Genomic DNA, 26177 nt, shown 5'->3' on the forward strand with positions numbered 1-26177 from the left:
TGACATCCTGAAACAGGGTGCTTTAAACATAGTGAAGAGTTCAGACTCAAGGTTGAAAGAAGAAACAGGGTCAAAATATCAAGGTTCAAGATTATTAAAACACTTAAATACTAGGTAACTTGTCAGACCAACAACTGCTAATAATTAACCTAAAAGTTGACCTATGATGTTAAACTAATATCATTTTAATTTTAGCAAAACCAATGCTTTAGGAGTCAAAAGCTGCAGTTTTTATACCTGTTCCAGTTTGTTATGTCACTCCCAGAGGCAGCTGCACTCTTTTCTTCATCTGTTGTATTCTGTTCTGTCACAGCAGAGATAGACAATTCTGACAGTTTACATCTCTCCATGATTACCATCTCTATTTCTGAAAAACAAGAATTAGTATTTTCAAACATTTTTTACAAACTCTTTCATATTTCCCACTTCTCATGTGAAGTCACTGATGCAACTATATAAGATGTATAACCACAACCTCAGAAGGATTAATCAATAATTGGATGTAGGCAAATCTTCCCAATAGAAAAAAAAGCTTTCTTGTATTTCAATATGAAAGAAAACATTAATAATGTGTCCAGTAAGTAAATAACAGGAATCTCCTTCCCCTCTGAATCATAGGAAGAAAACACATAGAACATCTTTTGGAAAAAAAAAAAAAAAACACAATTTTGTGAAAACACTGGTGAGTGTTAGCAGTGGGAAATTAAGCTTCAGAGAGGGTGTAAATGGATTTCTACATCATAGCAAACAAGATACCTAGTCCTAAGTGATTCAGACCAATTGGTTTGAAGTAGAAATACTAGAACCAAATCTAGCATTTGCTTAAGAACTTGGACAAAGATTACTAGATAACACACCAGTTTACACAGTATATCACATCATACTTCCTTAAGATTACGGTGGACAACATATCATCAATTATTTGACATCATTTATGGAAAAAGAGGATCCTGGAAAGTCTTATCAGAGAGACTGATTACCTCAACAAAATGCAACCATGTCTGTAGAAGGCTGTCAAAGCACAAAAGGTCTTGTTTTCTACTCCTTGCATGCAATTCTGCCACTGATTTCTCAATATATGCCTAAAGTAAAGACTATTTTCTGATGTACAGCTGTCTAATAGTTACTAACTGCTAAAATAAACAGTTATGATGTGGCACTCATCCTATAAAACCAGTTAAGGTTAGAGTTAGATCAAAAATCCTGAAAATGGAAAAATCTAAGGTAAAAGATGTTTTTAATTTTGAACTATTAAATATCTTCTAACATGTATTATTGCTTTTAGCATACTTGAACATTTATCACTGAAACATGCACAGAATACCATCTTACAGAGGTGAAGTGCCTACACCATTTTCCTTACTGCAGAAAAGTTAAGGAGTTGAAGTCTACTTATACATGTAAATGCTCCATAATCACATACAACACCAAGTGCATGCATCTGTGGTAAGAGCCAAAGCCAGAAGGAAGATATGAAGACATTTTAAGGTTTTTCGATCAGACTAGAAGTATATGTTCTGATAGAATCGTTTAACCTGAGAAAAAAAATGCAGCCAAAGAGACTAAAAAAAGAATATTCCCACATTTACCTAGTGCAGCAAGAGAACAAGCCACATAACAGATCAAAATTAGGTGCATACAGTAAATAAAAATATCCAAATACAAGTACCATTTTTGTTTGCTGGCATACTCACCTTCATTTTCACTGCTTGTTCTGATGCCTTTTGAACTTGCTTCTGTACCTTTGGTTTTATCAAGGTCATCCTGGGTATCATCAGATCCTCTCTCTTCTTCATCTTCTTCGCCAACATTTTTATAGTTGGGTCTTTTCTGCACCCTCTTCTTCCCTTTCTGTTTGTTAATTTCAAGAGACCTCTCAAGCGTTTCTGTTGGTTTTATGAAACATCTGATACTTGACTTTGTCTGTAAATATTAAGAGTTTATACTGAGCTACAGCAAGACATTTTCAATTTTGGTTGATAAAGAAACTTTAGTTCACACAAAGCAGGGGTTTTAGAGTGTAATTCAGCATATCACTTAAATTTCAAATCACTTTCAAAATACAAGAAAGCAGACCTCAGATAACTCATCAGTAAAAGTACAGTTTATCTCCAAAGCAACATATCCTAAAAATTTGTCAATAAGCGTGTCATTTTGAAACAAGGAGATTCAGAATTATACGCTTTATCAATGCAAGGTTCTTGAAACTGTATTATCCTTCTTTGAACTTTGCTTAACAGTTGAGGCAGTTAGTACATACAAAATTACAACACTACTTACAAAAAGGATAAATGCAGCAAAATCAAGTGTGTATCAATAGTGATGTATTAATATTAAATACACTGACAAGAAAGCAAATGGTACTCAATCAGTATGTTTTCCTGACGATTAATAGGACTAAAACTTGGTTTCCTATCCTTTTGCAGGTTGTTTTTGAGCTGCAGTGCTTTGAGCTCCCTTCACACTTGTTTGTCCTGTCAGCCAGATCATCGGTGTACATGCTGCCTCTCACCCAAAGTTACACAAACACCAACCACCCAAACCTACCTGCTACTGAGAGGTGAAATAACCCCAGGGCTTTGTGCCAGCACAGGTCTGTACAGAAAAAAACTGTTACAGAAACTTCATTACCTTTCAGATCTTGATGATTAACTCATGATTAGATGACACCGGCTAAAGGTTTCAAAAACGGCAAGCAATAGTAAAGAGTTAAGACTAAATACAAAACTGGAGTTCCATGCCTGGCCTTGTATATATCAAGCGCAGCAGGCACTGAAGATGAGTGCATCAAAGAGACCTCAGAAAAAGTTTGGAAAAAAACCCTCTCTTCAATTAATAAGGAACATAAATATGTTAACAACAAAAAAAAAAATATATATATATATATATATAGGAGAACTATCTATCTATATATATAGGAGAACTATCTATATACATATAGGAGAACTATCTATCTATCTATATATATATATAAAGGAGAACTAAAGAATACATAGGGCTGCTCCTTGATAGGGAAGGTCTCCTCACAGACAATGGCATAGGCAAAGCAGAGACGCTTAACGCCTTCTTTGCCTCTGTCTTCAATGCCGATGATGGGCTTCGGGACCCAGGGTGCCCTGAGCTGGAGGACCGGGACGGTGGGGATGACAAACTCCCAACTGACCCTGAACATGTGCGGGATTTGCTACTCCACCTGGATCCCTACAAGTCCATGGGTCCGGATGGGATTCATCCCCGGGTGCTGAAAGAGCTGGCGGACGTCATCGCGGAACCTCTCTCAATTATTTTTCAACGATCCTGGGAATTTGGAGAGGTCCCGGTAGACTGGAAGCTGGCAAATGTTGTGCCGATTTTCAAGAAGGGTCAGAAAGAAGACCCTAGCAATTACAGGCCTGTCAGTCTCACGTCAGTGCCTGGTAAAATCATGGAGAAGTTGGTTCTCGAACTTATTGAGGCGCACCTGGGGGACAAAGCAGTCATTGGTCCCAGCCAGCATGGGTTTGTGAAGGGTAGGTCCTGCCTAACTAACCTGATTTCCTTTTATGATAAGATCACCCGTATGGTGGACCAAGGGAAACCAGCTGATGTGATTTTTTTGGACTTCAGCAAGGCTTTTGACACGGTTTCCCATAGGATCTTACTGGACAAAATGTCCACCATACAGCTAAATAAAAACATCATACGATGGGTGAGCAATTGGCTAACGGGCAGGGCCCAAAGGGTTATGGTAAATGGGGCTGCGTCAGGCTGGCAGGCGGTCACCAGTGGGGTCCCTCAAGGCTCCCTTTTAGGGCCGGTACTTTTCAATATTTTTATAAACGATCTGGATGTAGGAATAGAAGGTATTTTGAGCAAGTTTGCTGATGACACCAAACTTGGAGGAGTTGTGGACTCGAATGAGGGTGGAAAGGCCTTGCAGAGGGATCTGGATAGGTTGGAGAGCTGGGCGATCACCAACCGCATGAAGTTCAATAAGAGCAAGTGCCGGGTCCTGCACCTGGGACATGGAAACCCCGGCTGCACGTACAGACTGGGCGATGAGACGCTGAAGAGCAGCCTAGAAGAGAGGGATCTGGAGGTCGTGGTAGACAGCAAGTTGAATATGAGCCAGCAGTGTGCCCTGCCAGCCAGGAAGGCCAACCGTGTCCTGGGGTGCATCAAGCACGGCATCGCTAGTAGGTCAAGGGAGGTGATTGTCCCGCTCTACTCTGCGCTGGTGCGGCCTCACCTCGAGTACTGTGTGCAGTTCTGGGCACCACAGTATAAAAAGGACATGAAACTGTTGGAGAGTGTCCAAAGGAGGGCTACGAAGATGGTGAAAGGCCTGGAGGGGAAGACGTACGAAGAACGGCTGAGGTCACTGGGCCTGTTCAGCCTGGAGAAGAGGAGGCTGAGGGGAGACCTCATCACAGTCTACAACTTCCTCGTAAGGGGGTGTCGAGAGGCAGGAGACCTTTTCTCCATTAACACTAGTGACAGGACCCGCGGGAACAGGGTTAAGCTGAGGCAGGGGAAATTTAGGCTGGACATCAGGAGGGGGTTCTTCACAGAGAGGGTGGTTGCACACTGGAACAGGCTCCCCAGGGAAGTGGTCACTGCACCGAGCCTGTCTGAATTTAAGAAGAGATTGGACTGTGCACTTAGTCACATGGTCTGAACTTTTGGGTAGACCTGTGCGGTGTCAAGAGTTGGACTTGATGATCCTTAAGGGTCCCTTCCAACTCGAGATATTCTGATTCTATGATATATATATATATATATATATAAGATCAGGAGAAAATCGGGAAAGAAGCCTTACAAATCAAGAAGCCAAGTTGTTTCTCTCAAACACCTGACTTTAGAGGTTTTATAGAAATACTGAACTCAGTTGTACTCTGAAACAAGCCACACAGTATGAATAATCTTTCACAACACTAAAAACTACTCAACCCACAATGTCAAATTTGCCACACATCTTTCCCTGTAGCCTCTCCGATATATTTTTAACTGTATTGTATTGAACTGTAACATAAGAAAATTATTAAACAATAGGGGTTACAACCACATTACTTTTTATTGATGGCTTCTGGTCACGAAAGTCCTAAGAAAATTAAAGAACATATTAAGTCTTATTCTTTATGGAAAAAAAAAAATTGTAGTATGCAGATTGCAAGAAGCATTTAGATTTTTGCCTCCCTGCATTTACTTCATACAATTGCTTCACAGAATTCTGTGACTCCTTCATTAAGAGTGCAGGTACTTAAAATCCTTGTATTTCTAATATACTTCTACTAACCATATGAGCAAAATAACAGAAGGGACCATCTGACAGTGATATGCTTGTAAGCACTGAACCATAGTTTGGTCTACTGCCAGAAAGAATGCTGAGAAGAGGTCAATATATATATATATATCCTGTGTTGCTAAATATAGCATATTAAAATAATCTAAAAATTCAGATTTAAAATTAGTTTATCCAGTATATAGTTTGATTACACATTTTAAGATATTTATTTCATATTTTTAAAAGTGTCTTTTCAACATATTTTCAATTATTTTACCAACATAAGTTGCACAAACCATAAGTACCAGTAACAACCTCTTACGGGAAGGAGAAAGTAGGTTAGACAAGAAACACAAAATAGGTAGAAGTGGCCCACATCCGAATTATGCAGGAAAACAGATCTCACAGGAAATAAGGTAAAACTGAGTGTGATAACTGCTAACATGTTTAAATCCATTCTGGTGGCAACACATATTCAATGCTCATCATGAGAAAAAAAATTCTTCCGATACCATCTAATAGCAGAAATAAAGTGAAAAATATGTAAAGAGAAGTGCATCTTAATTTGCTGTTTCGAACTGGAGAAGCTGCTCAACAGAGTTTGAGCAATCATTAATTCCATATGATGTTCTGCAGATCTTCATGAGTAGGTTATTGCCAATGCATAAGCTATCAGCAGTTGAATCTGTCCCTGATTTTTTTTCCACTAAAACTTCCAGTAAAGAGTACCATTTGTTCCTGTACTACCATCGTTCCTTCACCCTAAATAACTTTGTATATGTTGTATTTATGCACAACAACTGCAACACTCCTTAACTTTCCTTTTGTTAGGCTAAGTATTCTTTGCCTATTTAGTCACCTATTATGAGGGCAGGTGACCCAGCTTCTGGTTATCTCAGTCCCTACTCTCTACATTTCATTCTACTTTTAACTCATCTTGTTAGGAAGATGAATATAGACATTAGATTCTTACCTACTTCTGCTTTTAGAAACTGCATGTTAATTAGAAACTGACAGTTACACTTAAAATATTTCAAGACATCTCTGCTGCTGGAGTTAAAAGTGTTAGGTACACTTCAGGGGTAACTGGCACTCACCATAACCAAGAATTATCCCTCAAACAAGCAGTTTAGGAGAGTATCAAAATGATTACCATGGGAAATTATAACAGAAAGGAAGTAGTCAGAGATAAATTTAGATACAAGAACAAATCTATTCTCAGACAAAAAAAAAAAATCATCACTTTTTTCTATTAGCCTCAGAACAAGCAATTCTATAGCAGCTCATTAAATAGCTCCTATTATTCAATGAAACTGTCCTTTCTTTGCAGCAGAATGCACCACAGCAACAACTTTGCTACGATTCTGACACACATAATAGTCCAAAAAATAGTCCTTGAAATTACTAGCATTGCTCAAAAATCATCTTTCTGCTCTAAGAAGTCTTATCACAGAGCAATGAGAAACTGTCTCACCTTTACCTACAGCTACCTACACCTCTGTAGCTACAGCTTAATTTAGTCTCAGCACACTGAGCTGTACATCAGTAGAAACTACCACATAGTTGATGAGTATGAACAGCTACTGTTCATACACAGACAGCAGCTCCCTTGATAGCTCCATCCCTGGAAGCGGGGCATGGAGCTCTTCCCCAGATTATTCCCTGTCCTTTCTGCAAATAACCAGGTTCCAGCAGTACACTTGCAGATCATACATGCTTCCCTTTTAAGGTTTCATTGAAGGACAGAGCTGAATTTACTAAAAAATAAAGCTTCCCTCATGGAAGTTTTTTCCATACCTACCACTCTGCTCTCTTAGTAACAGAGAACCATGTTTTGCTAAGGATTTATCCTAGAAAGCCGATACCCCTCTCATTTAAGTAGCTATTCAGGTAGGACAGAACCCCCAGTGTATATAACATGAGGTCACATCTTTAAGACCAGTAAGAAGCAGCAACACAGACAGTATTACAAACAAAAGAGAGCAGAGGAACAGACATTTATAGGAGCCCTCTAATAACCCTCACATTAGTGTAAGCACACAAACACATGCTACAGGTATTTTGCAAGTGTGCACAGTACCTGTGACAGGAAAAAAAAATCTCACTCCTGATATGCTGAGATATGCTCCCCACCCTTTCACCACAAATTTCCTAGTTACAAAACTACTTTTGCACAAGTAATACAACACTCAGCATGCAACTAGGCGAAGGTCAGACGTTTCCTAACACAAATAAGAGACTCCTTTATCTCGAAATACTCAGTCAGCTCCACCATTCCACCTTAAGAGTTTCTCCTAAAAAAAAAATTAGATTCTAAACATAAAATGTCATCTATATAAACACTAGAAGCCAAAAGCTACTGGCAAACATCAGCCCACGTAACTTCCATCACAGAATAGAAATAAATTGAGAAAAGTTGACTTGTAAGAGTTCTAGCATATGTCCCCCTTGAAACTCTGAGCTATAGCTGCTAATGGGAAAGGATGTTTACAAGAATCAATCTACTCTTTGTTACAAATTACAGATGAAGTCAGTAACTCTTAACCGAACAGTCAGGCATTAGGGGACAAGTTCACCCTCTAGACAAAGCTACAGTCAGAAGCCTTTTAACCTAAGTAAGGTCATACCCCCTTATTATTACTGTCCCCAAATAGGCCTTTAAAATTAATAAGAAAGCACTTCACAGTCTGAAGCCAACAACAAAAGAGAAAAATCATATGTACAACGATCTCAGAAAAACACTAACAGCAGCATCTAGCAACATCTACCTCCATGTGATTATATCTGACAGTAGAAGGGTAATGACAGTGATACAATTTCCATCTTTTTGTGGCTTGCCTATGTTCTCCTCTTTGCACTGATGGGCTTTCACAGGTCATCAGTTTTACTACTAGAACACTAGGAATATTCAGATAAATTTATTTCATTCTATATCTAAAGGATTAACCATAAAGCCAGTTATATTTTTTAAGGCTCTCATTTCTACTATAGACTGTGTAAGGGAATAATTGTATAGGAAACCTGCGATGACTGATCCTTATTTCAGTAGCAAAGAGTCAATAACCAAAACTGACCATGGACTTGATTATAAAAGCATCCTATCAAAGGCGCTAGAAGACTTTGCAGTGTCTGACCACCACAGCAGAACTAAGTATTCTTATCCTGATTGTGTTTCAAATTAAATATCTGCCTCTAAGAAAGGAAAAATTTCAAAGATTATTTGGCCACTTACTGTGTTTTTCTGAATATCTTGCTCAACTTTAGAAGAAAACACTGACAGGTCACCATTAAGTATAACCTCAGCCAATGAGTTCACCAAAGGGGCATAATGTATAATTAGAAAAACCTATTAAGACAAGGATAGAAAGAAACATCAGACACGTATTACAAGACGCATACAGTTTCATAATTTCAGTCATTGAAAGTAATTTTTTGACCTTGTTGACACTTATGTTATCTTGACATTACTGTATATGTAAACACTGACAGGTCATGAAATTTGCTTCAAAACACAATCAGACATAATCCTCTATACAGGTATTTGTACTTTCCCTACATTTTAGAACTACCTACTTTGAATAATTTTTTTATATTCTTCTCTCCTTCTGAGATACAGAAATTCTCTGTCATCAGCTTTATGATGAAAGCCATGAGATATTATAGCCAAAGAATGCAAATTAAAATTATTCCATAGAAATTGTTTTAGGAAAACATGTAAATTGATGATGGTACACCTTCTGATGATGGTGACCCTTCTGCATGCCAACAACCAGCAGTACTCCAGTTCCCTGTTGTGCATGTAATTATTTTGCAGTAATTCATCATGCAGCAGGCTAAACTGGATCAGAAGCAGCTTTTCTAGCTATAAAGTCACAATTTCTAGCTCCAAATCAGCAATGTAATACAGGAATAAGGGCGCTACTGCCTGTAACATCTAAGCACCTACCCAGAAGCATTAAGGTGCCTTACCAGAATTCTGTTTACACTGAGCACTCTGTTTTGAGGCAAAGTGTACAAGGTTAGGCTTAAGGCAAACAACAGACTTCCAGACAGAGCCAGCTCAGGTCCAGACACAATGACCTTGTATCAGCTTCCATCCATTCTCTTCACAGAAATAACACAGCTGAGAACCTAAACAGTGGTTCTAACTGAAAAATGCCTTAATAATTTCCAAATCAGTAAAGCTAAGCCTTGTTTTAACAACACATAGCTAAATACGGTGTCCACAGGTTTTCTGATTAAAGACAGACCCATCCCATACCAGACCTTCAAAAGCTAGGTGATGATCAGCATACAGCAGTGTATGCTGATCTATGTAGAACTTTGCGAGGTTGTTCAAAGTGTTTTTGAAGTCTGTTGCAACTTCCTAAACTCAAGCTTATTTTGATTCAGTAAATATAGCTTGACTGTACGCAGGAATATTTTGGCATAAATACCTTATATGCTCACTTTGAAATAGCAATGGATTTTCACCTGTTAGTATGACACTCTCAAGCACTTGACTGTAATATGTGAGTAATCCCTAAAAAAATGTGTCTAGTATGAGTAACAGAAATAGTCAGATGGGTTTTCAGATACTCAGTCTATATTTTTCCAGTTCCCAATCCAAAGAGGGAAAGAGATGCATTTCTGCCAGTTACAGAAAAGTAGCTTGATTTTCTACATCCCATCCTATCCTGGCACAAAAAATCCATTCCCAATTCGTTATTGTTAGGAAAAGATTCATTTTTCTTTATGAAAGAACATAGATGTAAATCTTGAAGTGATACCTAGTCAATACTTCCCCTGAGATCAATGACGTTAAAAGAGTTCGAAGTATAAAACACTATGACGTAGATCCCTTTAGTTACCGGAAGCTGTTGCTCCCAAGGTTTTATCTGTGGTTAATAACTCCCATAACACCGCAATGTTTAGGTTCAAATTCTAGGTTCAAATTAAGCATTAAGTTACATTTACCTGACAAATAACATTTTTTCAGAAAAAAAAAAAGATAAAATTATGGGCCAGACTACAATGAAATGACCAATGCAAAATCAAAAGTTCAAAGAAAAAAGTATAAATTTTATGAAATACAAATCAAAACTAACTTCAGAAAATATACTTTAAAAAATTAAGTCTCACAGCAATGTGCAGAAGACTATAGGAAGACAATATTTGACGTTCTCTACAATCAAAAAATGCACAACTATGACTCTTAATTTGGAAAAAAACACATTACAGATTAGAAATGAGGTGGGACAGGTGAAAATGAGAAATAACAGGTATTTTTATAATTATTCCAATTATTGTAGAGCTACGGATTTAAGGTATATGCATGATGAAATTTAAGTATTGAGAAAGTTTGGGTGTAGACAAGTTTATTTGTTTACTTTTAAAAAACATGAGATAAAAACACAAAGCATAAAACAGATCTGTTTTTCAAAGAGGGTAAGTTCAAACCTAGTATATTTCACAGATTTAGGCAGATTCAAAGTGCAATACAGCATCTAGCTAAATTTCACCTCTTATTTTTACAAAGTCTGTCCTCAAATGTTGCCTAGCTCTATTGTGCACTGTTTTATCAGGTGTTGTACATAACCTACAATGAATGCTCCAAAAGCTGCCATGTGTTATGGGATCCTTCAGAGGAATGGTATTAATTGAAGAAGCTACTTACTCTGTCTATAAAAGGAACAATTAACTTATTCTTTACAATATCAAAACTGGCAAGTCTTTGACAATGTTTGCCAAATTTTCTTTAATATTTTTGCCAAAATAGTCAAAACACAGTAATTATTACAAATTATAACAGTACTGCAAAGCACATTCTGAAATAGGACAAAATAATTTGAATACGTACTTGAGAAAGAAGATAGAGAGAAACTTGGAGACTTATTTTTGGACGCTCCCCACCCTAAGGAAGAAAAGTTATGAGAAATGACTATTTATTTACAAATAGCATTAATCAGTGTAAATGTTTTATTTTAAAAAAAAAACGTGTAACATTTTATTGTTCTACATTCTATCACAAAATGTTCACTAACCACTGTTTACCAAAAAGTAAATTTTAAAGATCATCATCTCAAACGAAGACTCTCCAATTAAGTATTTTACTCTAAACACCTAAGAAATGGCTGTTGATCACTTCCTTTCATGGTCACTTTAGTAACATTTTAACAGACAAGTACCTAAGGAGTATGTTGGTTTTCCTTATGCAATTATTCCTTCACAACGATTTCTTCTGATAACATTCATTAAAGAAATCTCTGAAAATTAGCTACTCAAAAACAACAGAATGTTATCTATATAAAAAATGTTTTTGGCAGATATTTCAATAAACCAAGTAAGCATTGATGTACAAAAATAGTTTAATTATAACTTTCCCATACAGTCATCTCATTTAAGTTGTTTCAAAATACAAACATAAGCATCAACAGTATTGAACCTACTACTGAATACACCTTTTTAACAAATCACTATGCATATTGAAAGCAATTAATTACTTTACAACTTAAGTATTTGCAGGTATTAACTTACCTTATCCTGATTTACTAATGAATACACATAGAGGGGTAGAAAGAGCCTATTAAGTAGGTGGTCTGTCAGAACATCATTTAAAAATTCACAATTAATTATAAGGATATCATTAAGGTAATGCAAATGATCAAGATGTTCTGCTACCAGGTCGCTCAACTTGCCCCTATTTCTGTGCCTGAAAAACAGAGCAGAAAGAAAGTCTCAGCTAAGTAAATTTTAAAAACTTAGCGAAAGAATTCACGTACTTCCCTTCCATCAATTGTCTTGTACAGATCAACTGCCTAAAGCAGACGTTGCCAGTACATTCCACTAGTGCAGCTATAAAACAGTATTCAGGCATATGATTAAGGCTGCAAATACGTTTCTCCCCAAGTTCTCAGAAATAGTACTTTTACAAAACTTTGTTCTTTACTGCCAGAATCTTTTCAGAAGCCGGTTATAAAAAATTTTTAGATCTGTTTCCAAAACCAGATGACATCTGATTATTTAACTTCTGCCTTTTCATTTTAAGAAAGTATCAAACAGCTGCCCAGTATAACGTGGGTAAGTAGTAAACCACAGACAATCTGAAGCAAGAAAGTATTTCCATAGTTGATAGTGGTGAATTACATAGGAATTTCTGTTATGACTGTTCACATATAAAGCAAAGTTCATCTTTCTTTCCCCTAGAGTACCTTTACAGAGAGCTGTTCTGCTAGGATAGTACACAGAAGAGAAACATAAAAAGGGAAATTAATAAGATTAAGAAACACAAAGTACCTTTAGTATCTTCTGAATATCTACTAAATTTAGCAAAATTACAACAAAAATGAAGCAAAAGCATGTTGCCAAACAATATTTTACTTGTACGGATATTAGCACAGATACGGCACACAGCACTAACCAATATTAAATCTAGAGCATCGCTAAAATAACTTTGTGAGAATGAAAAGCTTGGAATGTCAGCAAAGAAACACATTCAGAATCTAACTTTGCAGACTACTACAAAGTAAGGAGAGCATTGATGTCTGGGAAAAGATATTTTTATTCAATACCCGTCATTTATAAAAGCTTACTCTTCATCAGTCTGCACACAGTTATCCAGTTCTATCACATGGCTTCCAATAAACCAAACAAGGTTGGAGAAATAAGGGACAGCAGTTTTATCTCTAATGTAATGCAGCATAGGTTGGTTGTCCACTGAAGAGAAATTGTAAAAGAGAAAAATCAGTTTCCATTCTTTTTTTGTTTTTAAGAAACAAAAAGCATCTTCTGAATTTTGATTACATACCAACTTTTCCACGAGTTTATACCTGATATGATTTTATGCATGAAATGGACATCTACAAAAGCATCAAATCAATTCTTAATCGGCTTGAATGAGCCTCATATCAAGATATATTTACATGTCTAAAGATAAACAAATCAAGTAGAATTCAGAAAGTTTTTTTTTTTTTTACCACATTCTTTATTAAAAAGACAACAAAAAAGAAGAACAAAGCAGTAATGCTAAAAGTCAGGCTAGTTAGACTTACATGACACTGCATTAAGGAACACAGGAATCATCAGTGAAGGAAGGGCAAAAGAAACAGACAACAGTTAACAGGATTAGGAACTGGGAGAGTGACATCCTCCAGAACAGTTTAAAAAGCTAAAGCACATAGCATCTAAACTAAGAGATACAGGGTAGGTGTTAGATCAGAACATATGCAAATGGGTAGTCAGAGAACTATGAAACCTCAACATCTGAGCTGTGTTTTTCAACTTTAATCTTTACATCACTACAACATTCAATGAGAATTCTAAACAAGTGTATTTTTACCATAAAAATATTTAGTCATGGAAATAAGCACAAACAGGATAACAAAGCCTGCACTTCCCTCTTTTTGTGAGCACGCATTTGGTTCACAGCTGGTTTAAGCAGGAAACAAGTACCAAGTGCTCATTTCTCAATGTACAAAAGAAAAATCATCCCTAGTGGTCAACGCTACAAAGAACCAAACTACTATAGAGGCTATCCAGGTTATGAGCAAAATAAACTGTTTATGGCTTTAAAATGATCCTATACTTTTTGATGAAGCCTGGCAAACTGTTATTGATAGAGAGTTGTATAAAGTCAAAATGTAGTTGTATTAAATACGGATTAAAAGATATTAAGTACTACACTGAATATATTTCACATTGCATACTAACTTACAGCATATTGCTTTCTGAAGTAGATTATGAATACATACCAATTTTTCCCCACTGAAATCATTGTGGTATTCTCAGTCTATTACAGAATTTATGAACCCAGACAAAGATGTAGTGGGAAGTGACTTCTGAAAGTTGGCTAGTGCAAACCCATTCTCAAACCAAGACTAACTTCAAAGTTTAATCAGGAACTTGTTGAGTTTAATCTTAAGGAATCTCAGGAACTTGCAAAGTTTAATCAGTCCTTGCTGAGTTTTGAAGATCTCAAACAATACAGACTACTCAACTTCTCACAAAAAAAAAAACAAACAAGAACTGCTGTAATGCTTCTCTATTCTCTCCATGATTTTTTTTCTCCTTACGTCCTACTGGATTGTCCAATATTGTAATTTGCTACTGCAGCCTCCCAGCCTTCACTGGGCACCTCTGTAAATAGCCTTTATACTAGAGTGGCTGCAGCATCTAGGAATTCTACAGTCATATTCTAATGCATTTTAACTCCAAAATAAAGTGATATAACCAGTAAGGTTACTGTTTCATATATTATAAAACTCAAGTTCATAAGAAAATAATTTATATTCTGCAAGCACTTTTTTCCCTCGCTTTTTTAAAATACAGCCATATTCTGACCTCTGTTTGAAGGGAAGCAAAAGTTTCTTGTGCATGCTTGATACTATTTCATTATGCTTCTTAAACCAATTTCATCTGTGAGGAGATAAAACTATTTACAAGTACACACAGCAGGCTTAGGATTTCTTAGGATTTTGCTTCATAAAAATCAAACTATGTACCTGAAGTATGTCAACCTGCAATGTTTTCAATCTCATAACACAAAGAAAACTCCCTTAAGCTTAAAGAACTTAAACTACAATGAAACAAGTTTTTTGTACACATGCCTTTTGTTAATACAGAAACCATACCTTTGTAGACATTTAAAGTTATAGTCCTAACAGCGATCCTGACCATGCTTTCTGGGTGGTTAAAAAATTTAATAGCTTCTGTGTACAAAGCGAAGTCATTAGTGTGCTGCAACAAGAAGAAAGAAAGCATTATGAATTAATTAACCACAACACGTACAGAATATTTGTTAGAAAATATTATTCATACAGAATTCCATTTATTTTTCAAATAAATTTACCTTCTACTTAAGAAACTGAAATTATTTCACAATGCACAATCAGTTGCTTTTGTATCTCTGAATTAAAATGAATTGCTTTAAGCATCAAGAGGTTTCCATATTAACTCTCCACATAGCTTTACCGCCCTCTTCTGGCAAAAAATTACACGGATAGAAGGCCTATTTCAACTTTGGCCTTTGATTAATCAGCTTTTCTCAGACTTTGGCTAATGAGTGATGCAACAGAAAAGATCCTGTTCATAAAAGCACAGAAAACAAGGTATAAGCAAGTTGAATTCTCAATGAAGCAGACATCAGAACTTCTGAAGCAGTCCAATATACCACTAACTTTGAGATTTTATGAACTACCTTCTTTGTTATGCTTCCACAGAGATTCTCACGCCGTAATTATCAATTATTGATACTACCATTATAAAAAAAACTCAGGACAAACAAGTCATGCTCAGACAAGAGACTAAACAGAATATGTGCCAAATTGCTGCCCGCTTTTGATTAAAGTCCTCTCATCCTTGTAGTGTAATTCCTTTTTTTCCCCACTCACCTCATTGTAAAAGAAATGTACAGTGTGATTGTTGAGCTTCAGGGAAAGAGTTTTCAAAAATGATATGTAATATGCCATGATCTCTTCATCAGAAAAGTCAAATTTGTGGACAATAATAGAATTTACATAGTTATTAGAAAGCAAGTAGTCTGAAAAACAAGAGACATCACACAGATTAATAAAAAAACATTAAGCTAACTACCCACATTTAAAGTACCAGCTGGGAACAAACTTATTGATGCTTCAAGACATCAGTTTTTAACTAAATAATTCAAGTGATGGCTGCATGCAGTAATGAGCAAATTATTGTTCCCTACAGATATCTTTGCTCCAAAGACCTTGAGTCAACTGAGAAGGGAATATACTTTCTCAATTTAGTAGTAAAGAACACTTACAACAACGTAAACAGCAGCATATACATACAGAGTTCTCTCTTTTCCTCCCAAAGTCACATCCTTGCAAAGGCTGTCATACCACTTTTTCAACTTTAGTCATGGAGTACTTTTAAACAATTATTAATTATTTCTCCTCTTTGTGTTTCTGAACTGAATGCCAGTCCCAATGATATCAGAACAGTTCTAGTACACATTAGAAGACAGAGCATAAGCTGCATGAATAACCTGCAGCAGCAAGGCAAACTTCAGACCACAACTAATTTAATGGAAGAAACCCTTGAAATACGTAAACTTTTTCAATAGTAACCAACATGTACTGCTGCACTACTGAAAACTTACACTAAAAACACATCTTAAGAGTCAAATTACAACATCTGTGATTGTCTTCAATTAAAAAGACTATTAGTAATACATAGAGATGGTTATTCTGTAAGGGGTCACTAGGACTAAATTGCATTAAAGTCAATTCAATCAAATCTTGATCACCTAATCCTAAACAGTTTTAAAATGTGTCCTTACACAGTGATGTTTCATGACTGATGTTCTCAAAAAGGATGTTCAGAGTCTGCAGCAGCTGTACACACACATAACGGCCAGACTTTTGACGCAAGATGTTCAAGAAGAAAACAAACATATTCTTCTCCAAGAAAAAGCTAAAATTAAGTGAAGAGATGTCGTTAAGTCACTTGTTGTATTTAATGAAAAGATAATTTTACTAGGATCAGGGTTGATTCTAGGCATGTCGGAGAAAGCATATTTTACATTTATGCAGAATTACTGTGCGAAGTCTTCTGTGAAAGATGGGTATCAACAAAAACCTTAAGAACTAGGGCACTTACACACAAATTATGCAGTAAAAGGATGTCAAAATGTAAGTTGGATATACTTCAAAAACAAAAACACAAAATCTTAGCTTTCCTGCCTTGATATCAGTTTTGAAGGAGAGAGTTTTTTCAAATTAGATTGTTTTGTTTAATAGTCACTTGCATCAGACAAGGAACAAGAAGAGAAGGCAGCAAATCAGAATCAGGCACTTCATAGTTTATTGTTCAGTTTAAAAAAAGAAATGAACACTTGAAGCATTCTTAAACTAGAAATGCATGCAATTTAAAAGAGAGAAGTATGGACTCTTTCCTATAAGAATATCACAAACGCAAACCTATGTTTTAGTTGTTTTTTTGCATTAACTATAGAAAGAATTGCTCATCCCTAAAATTCTCCCAACAAGAGAAGGCAGTGAGGAATGTAATTAAGTTTCAGTATAGATATGAATTATCAGAAGTTTTCTTAGTTCACATCATAACCCAATCATGTCAAAATCTTGTAAAACTAACCACTCCCTAAGTGAGCATACCAAACACCTTAGCTTTCCTTATCTCAATCACAGATTGCCTTCATAAAGGACAGTCTTGAAGCAAACAGCCAAGCAATGAGCATCAGATTTGCAACTATGAACATTCATTTTGAAGTTATTTTTCTATCATTCTGTTTTACAAGGATTAAAATGATACCTAAACAAAAATTCTATGTATCATAGCTAGATTGAGATATCCATTTAGAGTGCCATATGAATTACAATGAACAAAGGAATGTCATTTGATATTAATAGGTGTACTAAGGAAGTGTGGCCCTAAAATAGATTTTTGTGTTTGTCAAAAGATTTGAGAGTCAAGCAAATGCAGTATATAAAAATAGTTCTGAAACTGGAACATTTCCATTAACACAAGTAAATTCTCTATTTCATAAGACAAAAACATGACCCTCTTTAGTTCTCCACTACAGGACATTGGCATTTCATGAACATTAGTAGAAAACTGTCTTAGAAGAGTTAGCTGTTTAAAACCAGGTCCAGAGGTGAAGCAGCTGAGGAGTACTTACTCAAATACTGAGCTGTCATTCTGATCTCCCCATATGAGGATCTCTGTTATGGAACGAATAGTCTCTACCAGTAGGTTGCGGTTGTGATCTGTTACTGTTGTATTTTTTGTCAAAACATGATACATGTACCTAAAGGAGAAAAAATTACAATTAATTACATTACCCTGCCACTTCCATGTGCACCATACCATGGCTGTCTTTACTCAATAACTTAATGTAAACATGCACATACACTTACATGATTTCTAGTCATTATACATTTTTAAAACCCCCAAATTTCCTTTTAATACCAATGCAGAGTGAAAATAAATTTTAAATAGAATGTGACAAACAAAACCAACCCCAAACTAGCCAAGTGAGTTACAAATGCTTATGCATATATTAACACAGAAAGAAACATCAGGCAACACCTGTCCCATGGTGTTTCTTATGGTAACAGTGAACTTCTTAGGAACCACCTGACAGTTAAAGGTGTGAAGAGTAAGGGAAAAAAAAAAAAAAAAAAAAAAAAACAAACAGATAAGCATACAGTAGCCAACATGGAAAAGCAATTCTGGTCAAGAGGCTCATGCAGATCTAACCAGAAAACAGCCTTCCTGTTGTCTGCAGTGACACCTTACAGACCCCTGGGAGGGAATTTCATGGTCAATAATCAGGACTGCCAAACACTATTCATTCATCTTGGCCAAGTTTAATCAATACTCTGACCATTCAAGCATGGAAATAATAAATGGAGAGGTGGCAAATTCCACCTTACAGGGCAAGATATTAATGCTCTCTAGTGAAGTTTAAAAAAAAAAGTACACAGAATAACAGGTGACAGGAAGCTACATAAAATTTGTAAACCTTGTATTACACCTGTCGTGGTTCTGCTCGAGTGGGCAGCCGAGTTCCACCACAGCCGCTCTCTCACTCCCCCTCCTCAAAGAGGAATGGGGAGAAAATATGTGAAAAGGGCTCAAGGGTTGAGATAAGGACGAGAAAATCACGCAATAATTATTGTAACGGGCAAAACAGACTCAGCATAAGGAGATAGTAAGATTTATTGCTCATTACTAACAAGCTAGAGAAGTGAGAAACAAAGGAAAGAAACCAAAAGCACCTTCCTCCCCCATCCACCCTCTTCCACCTCCTCCCCCCGAGCGGCGCTGGGGAACGGGGGAATGGGGGTTATGGTCAGTCTACAGCACTTCTTCTCTGCCGCTCCTTCTCGGTCACTCTCGTCCCCTGTGCTGTGGGGTCCCACCCACGGGATGCAGTCCTTGATGAACTGATCCAGCGTGGGCTTCCCACAGGCAGCAGCTCTTCCAGAACTGCTCCAGATATGGGTCCGTACCACGGGGTCCATCCCTCAGGAGAAAACTGCTCCAACCTGGCTCCCCTACGGGCAGCAGCTCCTGCCAGGTCACCTGCTCCTGCGTGGGCTCCTCTCCACGGGCTACAGGTCCGGCCCGGAGTCTGCTCCGGCAGGGGTCTTCCACAGGCGGCAGCCTCCGTTGGTGCAGGGCCACCTGCTCCACCGTGGTCTCCTCCACGGGCTGCAGCATGGAACCCTGCTCCACCGTGGTACTCCATGGGCTGCAGGGGGACATCCTGCTTCACCATGGTCCTCACCACAGGCCGCAGGGGACTTCTGCTCCAGCGCCTGGAGCACCTCTCCCCCTCCTTCTACACTGACCTTGGCACCTGCAAGGCTGTTTCTCACTCCCTTCACTCTCCCAGCTGCTGTGTGGCGCAGCGTTTTTTCCCTGTCTTAAATATGCTCTCACAGAGGCGCAAACAACATCGCTTATTGGCTCAGCTCTGGAAAACAATGGGGCCCTTCCCAAACATGGGGCAGCTTCTAGATCTTTCTCACAGAAACCACCCCTATGGCCCCCTGCTACCAAAACCTTGCCACGTAAACCCACTACAACACCTCAGAATTCTGCTTAGTCAAGGAAGCATATTTTCCTATTTTTCTTCTTTCTTCAAAATAAATTACACTAAAGATTATCTCCTTTTGTCCTAAAGATGGGGATGAGAATTTTATTAAAACACAAGAACTGCTCCTTTCCTCACTTTTTTTCTTTTAAACAATAGTAAAGAAAAAAAGATGGATGGAAGAAAGGCAGACAGTTAGCAAAGTAATGAAATAAAAACCTAAATTATTACATATATACACACACTACATATATTAAAAATGTAAACTACTATATTAGAGAAATTTCCTGTCATTTTATCACTGCAAGAGTTTAGTTTACTAAGCGTACATCATGTACTGCTATACTGCCATCTACTGAAATCCACGAGAAACACCTGAGCATTCAGGATTATCTGGGAAATATACCCCAGGTGTTCAGGAAGGAGGACAGGCTTTCTATGCTTTCAACCTTCCCATGAAAACTGGAATTTATCAGAACTCCTAGAATCTATTTTTGGGAAAGCTACCCGCAGATCCTGACTCTGGGGCAGTCCTTCCATTACTGTTTTGGACTCTACATAGGCTGCTCAATGATTCAGGTTGATGTTTTAAGAATCTTCCTAGTACGATGCACTAATTTAGAAGCCCAAGAAGACAATTTTTAAGCAACACACCTGAAGACCTCAAGCAACTAAGATAAAAATGCTGGTTTTGCCCAGCTACTGCATTGTTCCAGGAAACACTATGTACTTCTAGAACAGGATTTCTAAGTATCTGGTTTGCATTACATTCAGAAATTTAGGTCAAAATCAGACATGGAATTGCAGTTTAAAAACCAATGTTTCCCATCAATTTTATCTACACTAACACTCTGAGTAATGGTACAAGGCAAAGCCATTTTACCTGAACATACTATCAGGCTGTTCCAACTACTTGTCAGGCTTAGGAGAACAAAACAAGATGGTAAACAGTGGCGGAATCTCTTTCATGCTTGAAATCAAGAAAGTAAAGTTTGTTCATATTTCCAGTTTACTTAAAACTTGCATGTGCTGGGGAATCTTCAACCAGTAACTGAGCCGCTGCTCCGTTAGCCAGAGTTTCACGTGACTTGTTCCCAGCCAGGCATGAACCAGAAGCGATTGCAGAAAAGTTTATTGTGCTTTCATGGGAAAATGCTTGCTGATCTTGCTGCCACCTAATGATCAAGTAAGGCTGTTAATGTATTGAGTACTATACAAGGAAACCAAGAGATGAACAAACAGCTCGTGAGAGTTCACTATCCACAATCTTGATGCTCTCTTCCCTCCCTGCACAATCAGCAATGTGCTAAAGCCTACACAGCATTAAAGGTTACCCTGCCAGGCAGCGGAGGAAGTAGGAAGAGAAAAGGAAGATATGGCAGGAGGGGGAAAGAGAGAAATTCTCTTTACACTCCTTTCCCTCTCACGAATCAATACTTGCTTTCCAAATCCAGGACTGAATCTGGTCACATTGAAACCATTCAGGGAAACGTTGATCCACAGCTCTCACACAACCAAAACACATGCTGTACAACTGCATGAGTCACTAAGCAGCAACTCAAACAGCCCCTGCAAATCCCCTGCAATTAATCTGAGGATCACATCTTCAGGTTCCTTCTGTGGAACTGGCAGTGTGCTGGGCCGCAGCGAAGGTGACAGTCTAAGCCTAACCACCCTTGAGAATTGCCGAGACTCTCCAGCAGAGCACACAGTACTCGGTTCTTGCAAAACCTCCCCATTGTTGCACTGTACCTGTCATCAGGACAGGGAACCACAACACGGAGCACAAACAAAGTCGCTGCTCTGAGCATGCATCAATCAGGGGAAGAGCAGATGGCTGAAGCCAGTAAATCAAGACAGTTCATTCTGCAGCAATCTGTATAAAAAATTATTTTTCTTGAAACAATGTAGTTTTCAAATATGACACTACACCTGCTTTATCCTCTTTATTTGAAGTCAAATGTTCATAGATGTGAGCATTTTTGTATATATTTCTCATTAACAAGTTACATTACTGAAACTTGGAATACTTGGGAATCACTCCAACAGCAGAACTGTGATCAGTTAAAAAATGGGAAGACTTGTGTGCCATGGCCTAACCTCAGGTGTCTACCAAATGTAGAACATCACAGACTTCTGAAAAGCAAGAAATATTTGGTTAATTTGGGCTTAATGTATTCCTGGCAATTTCCTTGATATCATTGAAGATTCCCTTGATTTGCTAACATGCTGACACACATAAAGAAAACACATGCTTCACTGTCAAGCTACTCCTTTATCCATTTACTTGAAAATGAATGAGAAAGTATGAATAAACTCATTCCTCTTACAAGAGGCATAACATACTGTAACATGAGAATATAAAGTCTCACATAAACTCAGTATTTTTAATATTCTTATAAAGTCTGTCTTTACACAGTGATTTCAAATAAGTTGTTTGTGCTCCAAAATGCTAAGCCCTCACAGAAGAGGCGTTCGTCACCTCTGTCACGCTATACATCTGAAGGCTTTGGGTTCAACCAAAAATAATTTCTAATAAAATAACATGCAGGAAGCGTCAGAGCACCATGATACCACTGCAACGGGTAAGGGACTTTGCCAGCAGTTTAACAGGACAGACAAGATTCTGAATGTTTTTCTGTTAAGAAACCATGCTCAAGCCACAACTTTCTACAACAGTTCATGAGTACACTAAGTTGTATTAATGACTTTTCTATTTACTGTTTACAAAAATGCATTAAAACCTAAGAGTTCAGGAAGTCAAGCACCCAAATGGACAAACCCCAGATTTAACCATATGGCATTTGCTTCTTCGTGCTGCCTTTAACTATGTAATTAGTTGTTGTTCTTGCAGAGGAAACAATGAAGAGCATGGACTTCAGGAAATGAATCAACTGTGAAACAGGTCTTCAGCCATACCTCTTCATAGACACTGCATGTGACCAAGTTGTGAAAAATGTTTAGCACACACCTCTCACGTAAAAAAAAAAAAAAAAATAGCGTGCAAACAGGATACAATTAAAATACCAAGCACAGAAAAAACACGGAGAAATGCACTGGAAGGTAACAACAGAGCTCTGCAGAATACCTCTTACAGACTCAGAGATGGGAAAAGATGTTATTTGTGTCTAGAAACAAAGATACTAAGCCTAAACCCTGAAGCCTTTCACTCCAGCTGGAAAAACCCAGGCTAAATTCAGCTGAACACTTCAGAGATGGTTGAGTTTAAGATATTACTACTTAAATACTGGACTAAATGGCATATATCCTCTTCATCCACTCCAACGTAAAGTTAAAGTCTGTCGATAGGTGGGCAAAGAGAAAGAAGTTGCTTCTCAAGTAGGTTTGACTGCACATCTACCGAGATCAGACTATCCTCAGCTGAGGAGTATGAAAGACTTTGTTATTTTAACTGCAGGTCACAGCTTTGAAAGCAAAGAGCTGCAGAAGAGGTGTAGAGCGACTATCACAGGCAGCAGCTGAGGATTACTGTAAGGAGCCCTGACCTACACGAGGGTTATACAAAGGGGAAAAAGAGGGCTCACTTTAAACTGCTGGATGCCACCCCAAAGAAGTAGATTCAGGCAATCTCATACCGACTCTCATTTTAGACTGCACAAGCAGGCACTAACACTGGTGCTGTTTCCAGAATACTAACACTTCCTCCTTATACATTACCACAATTCCAATTACTACCCAAACAGCACAGAAGTGGCAAGTGTTCTGAAAAATAATAGTCTGAAGCACTCAAGCAGGGCACAATAACATTTCATAGCCTCTCTAGAGCTCAGTACAGCAAGGTATTAGAAAACTGGATCAAACTGCAACTATATCCACTGGGCAAGAAGACCATACCAAAAGCCCCCACATAAACAGCTTCCCAACCTGTCTTTAGCCAAGCTGATCTGTGGCATGCTTGCAGACCAGTAAACTGAACTGAACTGAATTGCAGAAGCAAGTTTCAAACTGTATTAAAACTGATAGGAAAGGTAGTTCCAGATTGAACATTTGTTGACAAAAGGCAGTAATTCTCTCAGTAGTACTAAACAGACGTTATATTTTTGTTTGTTTTTTTTTTTTTTACAATTTAAACTAAATTTATGCATGTTAAAGAAGAAGAAAGCATTCCTCTAGGGACAGCCCAAGTTAACTCCGCTCTTGTAACGTAGCATGATACACTTTCTATAGGCTAAGCTAATTTTTAATATCAAGGTTGGTATGTTCTACTCAACTCTCTCACAAGTAACTCAACATATGTTTCTGACAGAGTTAAAAACAGAGCTCACAAGCAAGCAAGCTCATCAAGACATGCCCCTGACATGAAGGCTCTTTGCTCTCTTTTCTCTGTTGTTTTATGTACTCTGCCTGCTACCCTCGAGAAGCCCCAGATTTCACTTACTACTAGGCAGCTACCTCTGCTGCTGACATTTGGCTAGAAGCTGAAATTCATACAAGCTACCTAAATTAACACTTCTAACATACACAATCTGAACAGGTTGAAGGTACTGGCTGCCCTCTCCTTTACATACTATTTCAGATCTCACAATTAAAGAAAACATACATAATAAACCCACCCCATACTAGTATTTTAGTAGAGAACTACATACTTCAGCTCTCAGGTAAGAAGTCAAGCACAAGCACAACACTTATAAGCCTAACACTCCTTTGCTGCCAATCAAACAGGACATTGCTTGTCCTACCCTCTGTGGCTACAAGAGAATATTTGATCACATTTTTCTTGCCTGAAAGACTAACACCCCTCTCACCAAACTCCTAAATGTAAACTCTTTCTTCCCGCTTCATCATGCATCAGCACCCTTGCTCTATCTGCAAGCGTTAACACCAAAACTAGATCTAGACCACACGAGAGCTCCACGAGCATGGAGTAGTACAGAGTAACAACCCCTTGTACATTAATTAGAACATTCCTATGTTTACGTGTGAGCTTTTCCTCACAATGCCAGTCACTGACTTCTCTGTCTGACCTAGTGTGCCTTCAACGTTACTTCCAGCAGTGCTACTGCCACATCAGCTACACTACCTTGTATTTATTGACTTCATTTCCCTGTCTCTGCTAGAGTTCTGCACTGCAGTTTAGTCTTGCTGGTTTTGCACAAATATCCAGTTTAGAGATAAGGACCAAAATCCATACATCACCTTGATAAAGTAATTGCGAGATCCCAATCCTGTATATCCTGCTCTTTAGTGTCCAGAGCCCATTCAAAACCCCTTGTACTCTGACTAATCATCAAAAACTACCAGCCACACATTTCTCAAAGAGCTCTGCATTCGCTGCAATTTCGTTTAGAAAAAGCTTCCCCTCTCAATGCTCGTCTTCCCTCGCTCAATAGACCAAAAAGCTATTACAGCAGACCTCATTATTCTGCCAGCACCAGGCCCCTCTGAACTGATCAGTGACTTGGAAACTGCTTCACCTCTCCAGCCGCAGAGCCAGAAAACACTCTCCCACCCGTTCTGCAGTCAGCAATGACGCCAGGATTCCGGGTTCCAGAGACCAGCGTTACCATGCCCCAACCCAACAGCTGTACAGCTGCCAGCAGCTCACTCCCCAGGCCCCACAGCACCGGGCCTGGGCCCGGCCGCCCGCAGGCCGACGGCTGTCTCAGGAAGCACCACAGATTTCCTCCTTATTGCTCCTACCACTCCGCAGAAGGCCGTGGGCTTGTCAGGACTGAAGCCACACACGTCGCGGCCACGATTCCGACCTCCCAGTACGGAACCGCGCCTGCCCCGAGGGGAGCTGGAGGCGAAGACGGACAGCCCCGCTGCCAGCTCCTGAGGAAAGCAGCCCGGCCCGCCACCCCCCCCCGAAACCGGGGGGCATCCCCGTCCCTCCCGGCCCCCCGCTCTCACTTGAGGTGGTCCAAGGAGTGGATGCTGCGGGCGGCCTTCCCGTGCCCGCCGCCCACCCAGCTGCGGGAGCGGCCGAACATGGCGGCGGCGGCCCCTAGGGCTCCATAGCGCGGCGGGCACGGGGGACGGGTGCCGCGGGGCCCCCGGCGCACAGCACGGCCGGCAGGGCGCAGGCGCGGCCGGGGCACGCCGGGAAGCGAGGCCTGGACCCCGGGCCCGGCGGCGCTGCGGGGACTTCAACTCCCAGCAGACAGCGCGGCGCGCCGAGGGCTGCCCCTCCGCCATTACGAGTGGGGGGCTCGGCGCCGGCGTACCCTCAGGGCGCGCGGGTCGTGACGGACGGGGAGAAGCCGGTCCGGGCGCCGGGTGGCACGGGAATGGAGATGGGGCTGGATGGGGCTGGCGGTGCCGTGCCCTCTGCCGAGGGCTTTTGGTCTGCACCGCCCGTCTGGGCTTACACTGTCTGGTTTAAAGCGG

The 26177-nt window shown here is 39.0% G+C and overlaps 1 protein-coding gene across 4 annotated transcripts in view; it reads right to left on the minus strand.

Moving 5' to 3' along the window:
- The window catches only part of CLEC16A (C-type lectin domain containing 16A), an 87444-nt gene extending 61478 nt beyond the window's left edge, over positions 1-25966 (minus strand). For all 4 annotated transcript variants that reach the window (XM_084295926.1, XM_084295925.1, XM_084295928.1 and 1 more), the window contains exons 1-11: positions 25701-25966; positions 17904-18032; positions 16545-16678; positions 15631-15779; positions 14872-14977; positions 12835-12958; positions 11780-11954; positions 11103-11156; positions 8496-8609; positions 1695-1923; positions 238-367 (exon numbers count right to left, since the gene is read on the minus strand). In XM_084295926.1, the coding sequence (XP_084152052.1) occupies positions 238-367; positions 1695-1923; positions 8496-8609; positions 11103-11156; positions 11780-11954; positions 12835-12958; positions 14872-14977; positions 15631-15779; positions 16545-16678; positions 17904-18032; positions 25701-25780 (1424 nt within the window). In that variant the 5' untranslated portion in view covers positions 25781-25966. The remainder of the gene's footprint in view (positions 1-237; positions 368-1694; positions 1924-8495; positions 8610-11102; positions 11157-11779; positions 11955-12834; positions 12959-14871; positions 14978-15630; positions 15780-16544; positions 16679-17903; positions 18033-25700) is intronic.
- Positions 25967-26177: the final 211 nt, after the last annotated feature.

Source organism: Netta rufina (genome assembly GCF_964035555.1).
Source record: "Netta rufina genome assembly, chromosome: 15".
Classification (NCBI taxonomy): domain Eukaryota; kingdom Metazoa; phylum Chordata; class Aves; order Anseriformes; family Anatidae; genus Netta; species Netta rufina.